Below are 12,355 nucleotides of genomic sequence, written 5' to 3'. Positions count from 1 at the left end.
GCACTTTGGTCAAACGCACCAAACCTTGACAATAATATATCACCATTCCCACCATAAGGGGTGCTGCACTAGTATTTAACAAAAGAGAATAAGACCCGCGTGAAGAACAAAAGTCTTTTCTCTTCTTGCGAGGTGGACATTAACAACTATCGCTGTTTTGGGTTTTTTATTTTGTCTCATGCAAGTATGCTGCAGATATACACTTCAACAATGACCGCAGTATGAACAACAGACGAAGCAGAGGACTTTTAACGTGATAGCTATGTATTTACCCACAATGCAATGCTAAGTCAAATGCAGGACGTGACTTTTTTCTGAAGTCCGCTTCCTGTATTTGGTCCCCTTGAAACGGGCCGAGACTTGTGTTTGTAGGCGTGCAGAGTCTGCTTCTTTGGTCAGAATCATATTTCGTTTGGCACATTCACATTTCCCCAAACGAAGCGGACTTTCCGAGCAAACGGACTCTGATTCGAATCAGAAAGGCTGATGTGAATGTGCCCTGAGTGGTGGAGAGTGGTTCATTCCTTCCTCACAGAATAAAATCCCTCCTGAGACCTTGCTGGATAACAGGGAAAAGGAAGGAATGAACAAACTAGTCAAAGAACAGTGAGGATTTTGAAGTTTTGAAAAGCCTTGTATTCTCATCTAAACGTGAAGGTAATAAATTAAATCTTTGGCTTTAATCTATCCATCCATTTTCTTTTGGTGTCCCTCTGTGAATCCATCCGAGTGCTCCTGATGGTCATTCAGATGTTTTTAGGAGCTTTATCATCTGACTGCAGCCACATTGTGTTGGTCTCTGCTCTGCTCTTTCGGCATATGCGTGAGTGTGCCTGCTTTGCGTGCGTACCGTGGCTTTGCATAGTGCACTGCTGTGAATATGAAATAGGACAGCTAGCATCTGCACTGCAGCCGTCCCACCCCGGCTCCCAAACTGTGCCTACTGCTCGGTGCAGCTGGCCAGCCTGCAGAAATGCAGAAACCTAGAACTCTATTTGTGTGTGTATGAACGTGTGTGGAGGAAGAAGAGGGCTACGTCTGTTAATTCATTTCTCATTGTGTGGGTTCATTTCCCTGTTTGTGGCACTTTTAGAGACTTAGTTTGTGTTTACTTGCTTTTTTTTGTCCATATGTTGTTCTGCAACATTGTAAGCTGCCTGTAAATAAATCTGTGTTTAGTGTAAGAAATGATACAGTTCAGAAATTCAGCCTAATTTTATATATTTTGTCTCTGAACAAGAAGTTAGTTCAGGTATAGTAGGGGGAAAAACTTAAAAACTTGAAAATAAAGAGAACAAATTTAAAGTGATGTGCAAATTAGCTTTCAGCGCGAAGGGTGGCTTAATCTGTGGTGCCTTCACTGCCTCGCACAAGTGCCATTTGGTCAATGTGCAGGTTTCTTATTACGGCTCTTTATGACAGTCAGCAAAACAGTTGTTAATGTCTCCATCTTTAATGTTGAACCAGAGCCTTGTCCGTAACCGTCTGTCCACATTTTTGCCAAGCAGATCAGTGCAAATGGTGAGCTGCAAGGATTCGAACAAAACAAAAAAAAAAAAAAAAAAAGCCATAAACCTCCAGAATGATTCTTTCCTTTACAAATAATCATAATTACCTTTGTTGTGTTCCTTATAAATAAAAACTGCCAGCTTAGTTGTCTCAAGTGTTTATTCTGAGAAAGCCTGCTTCTGGTGGCCTCATGGGGTTTTAACGGTTGCTTGTAGCATCTTCAGCCACATGCTGTGTTTTTCCTGATTGCAAGGACCAAGTGAACTCGAAGCCCCTGAAATGCAAGACGTGTTGGGGGGGCGGGAAGCAGTGAAACAAGAGGATGGAGAGAATGAATCATGGAGTTAAGAAGGTAGATGGAGAAATAATCTGTAACAATGACTCCTTTGATAACTTTTCTGTATTGAATGAAGACAGAGAAGGCCTGTCCTTTCTGCAGTCAATTTAGTTTTTTTCAGGCTTGTATGAAGATTTAAAAGCAACCTAGTCATGACAGAGCCACCATTTAGCACCACTCATTATATTACAGAGAATCAAAAGGTATTTTAACTCAGAATAAGAATCAGAATAACAATCTATAAGATGGCACATGGGGAGTACTCACTTTAGACATGTCAGATTTCTGTTTGCAGCTCCTTGTGTTTTTGGAGAGCTGCAGAAATGTGTCCTTTGTACAAGCATGTTCATTTTTCTTTGATGCAATGGATTTTGCTGGTGTGGGTTATTTTTTTTAAAGAGCTGGACATTTTCCATGCGCTAGTGCCGGGTGGTTTGACATCATATCTGCAGGTCCGTTCTGCATTTTTGATCGACAGCGAGGCTCACTAGAGGCATTTGCAGGTGATAATCCTGCAGCGAGAGAAATCACAATTCTGTTAATCAGACAGGAGACTTGAAGACTGACTGACACTGATTGTGTCCCAATTTAGTCCATATTGTTTGATGTAGGTGTCTCTCAGCCTCAATAAATTGTAGTGGCCGCTGGACCTGACAGCAGCATGGGCATGCCGTTGAGCTTTTGTTGTGTGTGTGTGTGTGTGTGTAAATGATTGTCTGTCTATGTGATGTGAAGGAAAATCATGAAGACTGTGACGCAGGTGTCTCGCTCTCCAGATGGATGTGTCGTCCCCCCCCCCCCCCCCCTCCCCCCCTCCTTTGCCTCTCTCGATCACCTTCTTGCTGTCACCATGCTGTCCACTCAGCAAAAGCCTATATGTGTGATGGGGTGTGTATGCGTCAGAGGGTGAGAGAAAGAGCATGTTGATGAGTTACATTAATGACCATTTTGTCCTTTTTTTCATTGCTTTGTGTAATTGTGTAAAGGAAAAAAAAAGTTAATCTGTCGACTGCAGCAGTGTCTGCATAATAGTGTGTGCACCCTTTGCTTGTTTGTGCTTGTGTTTCATGCTTGCATCTAGATGTGAGGAAAAAAAGTGCAGCAAACAGCAATAATGCCAGGTCTGGTGGCAGCCTGACAAAATTAAAGACCGACACAGACAAGCGAGGCAAGAGGGATTAGTTGGGAGGAGGGATGAGGCCAGTAAATAGGAGGAAGTTACAGAAAAGGATAGTGATATGTGAGGAGAGAGGATAGTAAAAAAGGGAAGAGAAAAGCAGAAAAGAACAGGGGGAGTGTGGTGGAATGCCTTCAGTGGGGCGTATTAATTGCAGCTTCACCCTCAAATATTTGTAATGACATCTACTTGCTGTGGTTTCCTGAAGGAGCAGGTTTTTTTTACTGGACGATTGAAAGGGTGGAGCACAGGTGGAAGAGGGAAGAGACTGCTAAAAATAAGTCAGATAGGAAGTAAGGGCACAATGCTAAAGGGGACAGAAGAAAGAGTTTCTTTTTGATGAAACACATGATGACTAGGGGAATCGAAGTAAACGCCTGTCAGGAGCACGCAGCTAATTACTGCAGACAGTCTTTGTCTGGACTCATCTCCATGGTAACAGGATGGGCCAGCAGGGCTGGCTAGTACATGGGAAGACACAGACAAGGAAATCGATGGACAGAAGACGAAGCAGAGAGCAAAACTGCTTAAAATACCAGATTCATGTGAATCAGGGAATCAATGACCCATAAATGACTTATTTACTGTTTATAACAACCAAAGTTTTTCTAAAAGGGGCCTTATATGAGAAAATGGAGGTATCTGGAGATCAAAAGTCACTTAACATCTGAATGTAGCTGCAAAGTGCCCCTGTTCCTTTAGGAGCTACTGTGGAACTTTGTTGAACACAGCAAGAGGTCTGTAATTGCACAGATGGAGCTTTATGGTGTTCAGTAGCTGCAGCATTAGTAGGATGTGACTTTACTTAAAAACTATTGGATGAGTGTGTCTATATATTGAGAAGCAAAGTGAAGTATAAACTTTATTGTGATGTTGTGTGCCCTCATTCAATGGTGTTGTGGGAAGAGAATCCTGTTTTGCAGAGCTGCTTGCTTATATCACTGAAGAAGGTAAACTGAGCGTGTGAAATAACTGTGTGCTTTAAGCTGTCAGTAAAGGTCATGAGAATGTTGAGAAGACTCAATAACACAACTGAGTCAGCCACTGTGTGTATGTGGGGAAAAGGTTGGCCACCTCTCTACCTGCTCTCGCACGGTGTTGTTTGTGCAAGGGTATAAAGTGGAGAAGCCCCAGATTCGGTGGAGTCTGCTGCGGGTCTATCTAATCAGGACGCCCAGCTGGTTTTGGCACTCTCTACCGGGGTTGTGGGCTCCCCAACCTATCTGCGTTACGGTAAGAGCTGGAAACTGAAAAGTGCCTTAACCGATGTGCTTACTCTTGTGCTGCAAGGTTAATAAAACGCTGAGTTAATCATTGGGCAGAGAGTTTGTGTGTTCATTATTTGCCGACTTCCTACGATCCTGCAAAATAAACAAAAGTGTTTCATTACACAGCGTTGCTGGTAAAAACGCATGTGTGCTTATTAAACCATGGACGGATGAAAACATTGCAGGTTGATTTAACAGGTTTTGCTCGCAATAGTCACTCAAATACTCCAGCCTTACAGCAAACATCCCAAAGTAAAGTTTTTAATGACTTGACTAAAACAAAAACACCCACCCCACCCTGCCCAATTCTAAACAGAATCTGTATCGTGACCTTCGTATGAACATAGAGGATCTCTTTTGTTTATATGGAGAGATGGACTGAATGCTACTGTTTATGTAAGAGAGCAAGTTGACATGTTGAGGCAGGAATGCAGGGTGTGGTAGTTTTGTGTGCATGTGACTTGGGGGGTGGAGGGGTGGGGGTCATAAGATAAACAGTGATGTAGAATAACAACTAGAAATTAAAAGAAAAAAAAAGAAAGTTTTTTATTTTTTTTTTACCTAAAAACCTGTTTTAATTGTTTTAATAGCTCATGTATAGGAGTAGCCGAGGGACACGGAAGTGAGCTAGTATAGCTGCAGGCTGTGTTCAACCAGGTTCAACTGTCAGTAACCCAATATAGTCTAAGTCATTAAGCTAACAGTGTAATACACACACATACACACACACTTGGGTTTTAAAAAGAAAATCTCACGTCAGGGTTCTCTGCCCTGTGCCTTTAGAGCAGCATGTTTTTGTAACATGAACATATCTCTCAATAAGTGTATAGAATTCATGCTTCTTGATTGTTTAATCTAACATTACCTGTTCTCTGCTTGTACGGTTGGTAGAGTAGTTTAGACCTGAATTAGACATGAATTACTAGCGGACATGTGTATAACAGCATGGTAAATAACCCAATTTCATTATTGAGTGTGTGTGTGTGTGTTCTTCAGAGGTGAGTCCCTGCACAGACTGGTCTATTGACATGCATAAATGTCTTGCACAAACACTGTTTTGGATTTAGGCCTCTGTGCCTAAAGTCCATGCACACTGGACTAGACCTGGAAATGGCAAGAAAGAGTTGGCATGTTTTTTTTGTTTTTTTTTTTTTAAATTGGTGCAACCCACAGACTCAACTCTGCTGACTCAAGTCATTCAGGATTTTTCTTCTGACCACATTACTTTCTCAAAGATGAAGATTCATCACAGTTTTGATGTTTTGGATTTTTTTTTTTTTCTTGATGCACAGGATGTGTTTTCTCACATGGTTGTGGAACAAGAAGGATTTAATAACCTGTTTCCAGCTGAAAAATATGATTCACTACTTCTTTTTTTTTTTTTGCTTAAATCCAGCAGGACTTTATTTTTAAATTCATGTTAGCCATTCCGTCATTATTTATCTTACCAGACAGTGTATAAATAGAGCTGATTGAATAGAAGATGTTGTGATACTGAGTCACAATGCAGCTTCTAAGGAAACAAGTGGGAGATGGTAGTATCAGGGAGTTTATGTGTCGTTCTCTGTGTGGACTAGTAATAATAATATAAATCTTGCAAAAAGATCTGATGCCATGTATTACTTGAAAGCTCGTGAGAGCCTTACATCACCATTACTCCTTTCCTTCTGTTCTATTCTACATCACTTCTCCTCTCATTCTCCGCCTCTTTGTTTTACTTATTTTCTGTTTTTTTTTGCTCATTGATCACCAAATAGAACTCTTTTTCTGCCTGTATGTTAAGTTTGCGTGTGTTTGTTTGCTTCCGTGTATATTGACATTTCTAATGATGGTGTCGCTCTCCTCCTCAGCGATCCGTGTGTGTTTGTTTACACTCTTTCCCCTCCCCCCCATCCCTTTCCTTGACTGTCTCAGGGCAAATGTCTTACATCAGATCACTCAGAGCATTTATAGCAAAGCTTTTGAAGCTTAGGACTCCCACCGTGGCCAAATATAGTAAACGTGAATCCAGCAGCTGTGTGTGTGTGTGTGTGTGTGTTTGTATGGAAGAGGGTGGATGAGCATGTACGTGCATGTGTTTTCCTGCGTTAAAGGCCCTGGGTAAAAACATGTTTGTTATTGTTCCCAGCACTTTTGCCTTTAGACAAAACTGCCAATTAAATGGGAGGTTTTTATGTGTTAAGAGCAGGAAGTTTTGCTGTGTGTGGCTCCATGCTATTGGCTGTGTGGCTTCTCCCATGTTCTTTCCCTGAGGACGGAGCAGCTATGACTCTTTACTGCCAAGGCCAAATGAAAGGTAAACACAACACACCTTTGATCAGGCGTTGGATTTAAAGACTTTACTGGAACTGTGTGTAGGTGTGTGTAAGGAAATGGCAAGCACATGAATGGACTGACACAAGCAAGTTTTGTGTGTGTGTCTTTTGGAGCTTGATAAGAGATAACCTCTCCAAGATGCTGCTCGATGCTCCTTGTTGTTGAAGTACAAGGGAAATTATAACAGCCCCCCCCCCCCCCCCCCCCCCCCCCCCCCCCCCCCCTTGCGTGAGCACAAAACACTGTTGTATGAATGAAAGTGGGAGGGGCTGAGTGGCCTAGAAAGGCAGGCAGGCAGATAGAGCAAAAGATAGTGGTGCAGGGCTGGGTGAGGCTGTGGGGGTGAGGACCGAGGAGGAGGGGGATGAATGAATGAATGAGCTTACTGAAGCATGTTTGGCATAGCAGCTAACTTGTGTAGTGGTGCTAGCGTGAGCAGAATGAGGAATAATCCTTCTGCTGTGGTGGCGTTATCCTGCTGTACTGCTGCAGCTGAGACAGACAAGCATGGGATGTATCTGTTGATCTATACCCATGAACAAGAACATAAAACCCCCTGAAAGCTGAACTGAACTTGCAGATCTTCCATGCGCTTCCTGATCCTTTCTAGTGTGGATGTGAAATAGATTGACTAACTCCACCCATCTCTGTTTTTGGTCTAGCTCCCGTGTTGGGCTTGTAATTCCCCCAAAGCAGCAGATTCATCCTCCTTGGTATGCTGGCTTCTTAGCTATGTCTGCCCCAGCAAGGCCAGGGTTAAACCTGGCCGTCTCTCCTCCCCAACATGGAAGAGGCCACTGAATGGCTGCCTCCCCCAGCCAGCAAACACATTGGCTGAAGCTGAGGGTGGATCTTAGGCTGGAGTGGTAATCCGGCATGGATCCCTGGCTGGAACTGGAAGCCTCGGCTGAAGCCCTCCCTGCTCTGTCACAGGAGGTGGTGGTTGCCGCACGTACACACAGGAGACAGACAGAGAGGGGAGGGCTGAGCCAGAGCTATGCATTTTTCTCTGTGGGTTGGAGCCAATTGTGTGCTGTGGTAAGTTTACAGCTCATATGAAACAAAATGTAGTGGAGTGACCCTTGCATGAACTACCCTAGATGTTGGCCATGTTTGTTTGTATGTGATGTGATATATTATATTATATTATATTATATTATATTATATTATATTATATTATATTATATTATATTATATTATATTATATCTTTAGCCTGGTCATAAATGCTGAATTTATAACTGAAATGTTACAGAAGTTGTTCATTATAGGATCAAAATCTTCATTTAATTGGAGTAGTTGGTTTTCACCTTAAAGATCCCAAAGCAACATGAAGATTCTTACAAATGTTTGTAGCTTGTTATTTGACCCAAGTCTGCCGCTACTCCCAACAGTCTTTACCTGAGAGAGACCCTGATTAACACAGTCATGGACAGGAAACTCAGTTTGGGGTTACGTCTGGACAAAATACTTTGCGTGTGCGTGCAAGGTGAATTTATATTATGGATTAGATATATAATTGTATTTACATCCCAAAAAATCCCTACCTATCCATGGCTTATAGTGAGTTTTTTTTCTTGTTTTCTCCCAGCTTGTATATGCAGATGCTTAAAAGGTCAGTGTCTGATTTAAGGTGAGATCTAATGAGTCTTTGCAACTCTCAGACGAGCCTTTTAAAAACACACACAGAGCACAAGTCAGACCTGACTGCTAATCTTATCACAAATGACAATCAGGCTCTTGTGACCAAACGCTGTTTCCCAATAGGTCAACTGAGAGCTGACAAGAGGCAGCGACACAATGTTTGGCAGTCAAGAGTTGTTTCCATGGTACTATAGACCTCTGCTGTTGACCATCGTGTGTAAACTATGGTTGCTAACGTGCTCATAAACATGAGGCAGAAAGTCAGCTTTTGTACAGTTGATGTTTTGCAAATACAGCTTGGATTTTTTTTTTTTTTTAAATATTTTTTTATTATAAACCTCTTCTTTCTGAGTAGTGGATAGGTTTAGGGTGAGAAGATCACCTTGGTAGGAATTCAGGTGTCGGTCAGCTGCTGGGTATTGTTTGTGCAGCTATATTCAGATATTGGTAGACCTGTCTTTTTTTCACTGTCCTCAGATCAGATCTAAACACTGTTTGGTTCCTTCTCCCCCATTTATGCTCTGTTGTGTTGTAAGCTGTTTTATACTAAATAAAGCAACATGTTTGCCTATATTCAGTTCCATGCTTCTTAGATTTGCTTTTGAGCAGGTTATTTGTATGTTTTTTGTCCAATAGGTCTCTTTTCCCGCTGCCATATAAGATTCAACGGTTAACATAGCAGTCCTCGCCACCTGTAAGAACTGGTATTTACTGTTTCTTTCCCTTTCCTCTGCTTTTCCGCAGTGTGTTCGGATAAATGTAAGCATGCTCCATGCAGCAGCCAGGGCCAGTGCTGCCACTACCAGTGCTTGGGAGGCTGTTCTGAACCAGGAAACGCCAGCAGCTGTGTGGCCTGCAGGAACCTCCTACATAGGAACACCTGCGTAGAGAAATGTCCTCCTGGATACTACATCTTCAGAGGCTGGCGCTGCGTTAGCTTCTCTTTCTGCCAGGTTGGCCATAAGTGAAATTGTTGACCCAAATCATAATATTAATGTGGTTGTTGTGGATTTACGCTTTGTTTTATGTTTTTAATCCAGGAGCTTCACAACCAGTGTAAGAAGGCGAAACAACAAAACCAGGGCCAAGAGATCAACTGCGATGAGTACATCATCCACAATGGGGCCTGCATTCAGGAGTGTCCTTCCGGATACACCACTTTAAATTCCACTACGTACGTTATGTTTACACATAAAGACACTTGTGCACGCACACACACCTTAAATGCCACTATCAACACAGCAAAAATAAATGCATTGTGGTCACTGGACACAATAGCATTTGTACTCTTAAGATGGTGTTGGAATTTTGGCAAACAGCAAAGTTACCAAAAGCAGATTTAAAATAGAATTTATGTTTTGTATAAAATTCTGGAAAATGTAAGCTGTCACACAAAGCTGATAAAGATATTTATATTATTGGCAATCAAATAATTTTTTTTATTTTTTTTTTTATTTGAAACGTTCTTAATAGTTGTGTCTAGTGAAAAGCCCATGTACACGCTTATGTACAAGAGACTGAATTTAAAAAGAAAAAAAATTGTAAATGACCAGTCAGAACTTTTCTGATTCTTGGAAAAGTATGAAAGTGAATCAAATTTTTTTTTGAAGGAAAAAGAAGTTAAAAGAGTTCAAACTCACTTTCTGTTAGGGCCGTGATGATATGCTTTAATCCCAATTCGATTTTGATTTTTTTTTTTTTTTTGGGGTGCCAATTTAATTTAAAATCTGTTACAACACAGTAGCCAGACCATCATTCGGCTGCTATAATGCCCAAGAAGACAAGTAAAAAGATCAATAAAAATGACATAATGTTATAATGGATTATTTTTATTTATTTGAAAAAATAAATAAATAAATACATTTCTTTAACAAAAAAAATCAATTTAAAATTGTGAAGCAAAAAATCTCAAAATTCTATTTTTCGATTCGATTTGCCACCCCTACTTTCTATTCTTTATTCTTATATTCCAAAATCCTGCAAAGTTCCCTGCAAACAGGTCCCTACTGTATGTAGCGCTGCAGAAAGTCCAATCTACACCAGAGAACAAAGACGGCTGTTTTCATGCAGTTTATTGAGCAGATATGTTTATCAATGCTTATGTTTGTGGTAACAAGCAAAATACTTATCAGCATGGATCATTTGTAATTAGCGAGTGTTGATTATTTTGGAAACAGCACACAACGGTGTATTTGGGCGGAAATAATGTGAATTGAGCTTTGTAGCCAATTATTTTCCTCTTTTAAAGAATTGTTCAATTGTAATCTTGAGTTGGCTTGAAGGTTTGTTTGGAACCGGTTTATTTAGTCTGGCTGAGTGGTGCTCAATGGATTATTCAGCTGAAGTAATAAGACATGCTGTATGAATGGGAAGAATTGTTGGGTCTGTTTGAAGGTTTTGCAGACTTGGTTTGCGCTGCTAGTATTTCAGTGTGTCAAAGAATATTTACACAAGTTAAAGGTGAAAGGAAGAGATTCTTGTAAGAGGTTTTTGTCCTTCAGAATATTTGAGCCCTTTATTGCAAATAAAGTTGTGTTAAAGTGTCAACCAAAAATTGTCCCACCTTCTCACAGCTTTATGTGCATGTGCAAAAGGCTTGGGTGCAACCTTGTTCAGGATGTTGAGTTATAAAAGAGGACAGAAGACAATATTGACCTTCTGATTTAATCTCAGTAGCTGTTGCCAAACAAAGATGACATACATTTGTTTTGAGGCCAAGTATGTGTTTTGAAACCACTTCTGTTTACATGCTTTCAATACACATACATGAGGCTTGTGCAATGAGGGTAGCATGTCTTCCAGTTGGGTAAAATATTTATGTGGCTTAAACATTCATGCCACAGCGATCAGAGGAGCCGTTACTTCAGCTGGACTAAAAGAGAAGAGATCTGTCCCAACAAAAAGATGAATAAAAAGGAGGAGAAGACATTAGGAGAGCGGAGGGAAGTTTGCTGATGGGAAGCACGTCTTTGACTAGCATATCTGTGATGAGCTCTTCGTGCAGAACATCAAACCTACTTTGTCTGGTGACAAACTTAGCCATTGACTGCCAGTTTGTGGATGGACCTTCTGTTGAATGCTCCATTCTTCAGTGGTCTGTAGCTGTGGTAGACCTGCATGCTAGCTTTCCCTGGCAAAGGTTACACTGGGCCTTAGTTTTAACTTTCTTGAACGGGTTCCACACAGAGCAATTTTGCCGTTTTGGTTCTGCTTGTTCTCATAGTTGTACCCGATTAGAATAGATTTTTAAAGTGCAACACACTTTGTACCAGAGCAGCGGTTCACTCATCTGCATTATTATTTTTTCTGCGGTTGGCGAATGGTTTGGTAAGTTGTTTCCTCCTTTACGTTGCTAGTAAAGAATTACCACAAGGTGCTGGTTAAAGCAAGGTAGGTCCATATTGAGACGATGGTGGCAAAAGAAATGTTGCGTCCATCCTCTGTTGAAGGACCCTCTGCGCAAAATAGGTATAAATTTTTTAGGCGATGAAAACATTCATTGAAACGTGGATAAAGCCGGTTTTAATGGCATGATCATTCACTCACTGAGCTTCATTGTTGCAAAACATGAGGATGATTTACTAAATAATGTCGTTTTTCCCTTCTGTAAATACAAACTGTAGTAAATATAAAAAACTGAACCAGTCACAGTTTAGTTCTCCTGGGTGCAGTTTTTCAAGGTTCTTGGCAGATGTGTTGATGTGGAGATCAGGGCTCTGTGGGGACCATGCTGACTGTTTCCAGACTCCTTGTTCAAAGCGTCTGTCTCTCTCTTTCATTCATCATGATGACTGTGACTGCTTCTTTGGGGTGCACAATGAATTTTGAAGCTTATGGCTTCCTGCCATTACTCAATGTTGGATAAGAAACAAAACCTCCAAAGCATCGAAAACATTTGCACACCACTTTGTGTGCATATACACCATCTGATAAACAGTTAAGATTCCTTTGCAATGTTGCAGTCTGTGTCAGTGTTGCTGCCATGCTGTTTAGCAGCAGCAATAACAATCATCATTGCGGTGACTTAATCTGGCGAGAAGCTGCACACACAATTAGAAAGATGTTAGATCAGAAATAGATACACATTCTCCTATACACAATTTTCC

The 12,355-nt window shown here is 41.1% G+C and overlaps 1 protein-coding gene across 1 annotated transcript in view; it reads left to right on the top strand.

The window, feature by feature from the left end:
- Positions 1 to 12,355, top strand: part of insrb (insulin receptor b) — a gene marked incomplete at its 5' end in the record, with an annotated part of 50,770 nt that overhangs the window by 21,986 nt on the left and 16,429 nt on the right. The window contains 2 exons of the mRNA XM_079245639.1: positions 8,994 to 9,202; positions 9,290 to 9,423. Of these exons, the coding sequence (XP_079101765.1) occupies positions 8,994 to 9,202; positions 9,290 to 9,423 (343 nt within the window). The remainder of the gene's footprint in view (positions 1 to 8,993; positions 9,203 to 9,289; positions 9,424 to 12,355) is intronic.

The sequence above is a fragment of the Telmatherina bonti genome (assembly GCF_933228915.1).
Source record: "Telmatherina bonti genome assembly, chromosome: 8".
In the NCBI taxonomy this organism is placed as follows: Eukaryota; Metazoa; Chordata; class Actinopteri; order Atheriniformes; family Telmatherinidae; genus Telmatherina; species Telmatherina bonti.
Note: the sequence above shows the minus strand (reverse complement) of the source record. Positions and strands in the feature narration are given on the sequence as shown.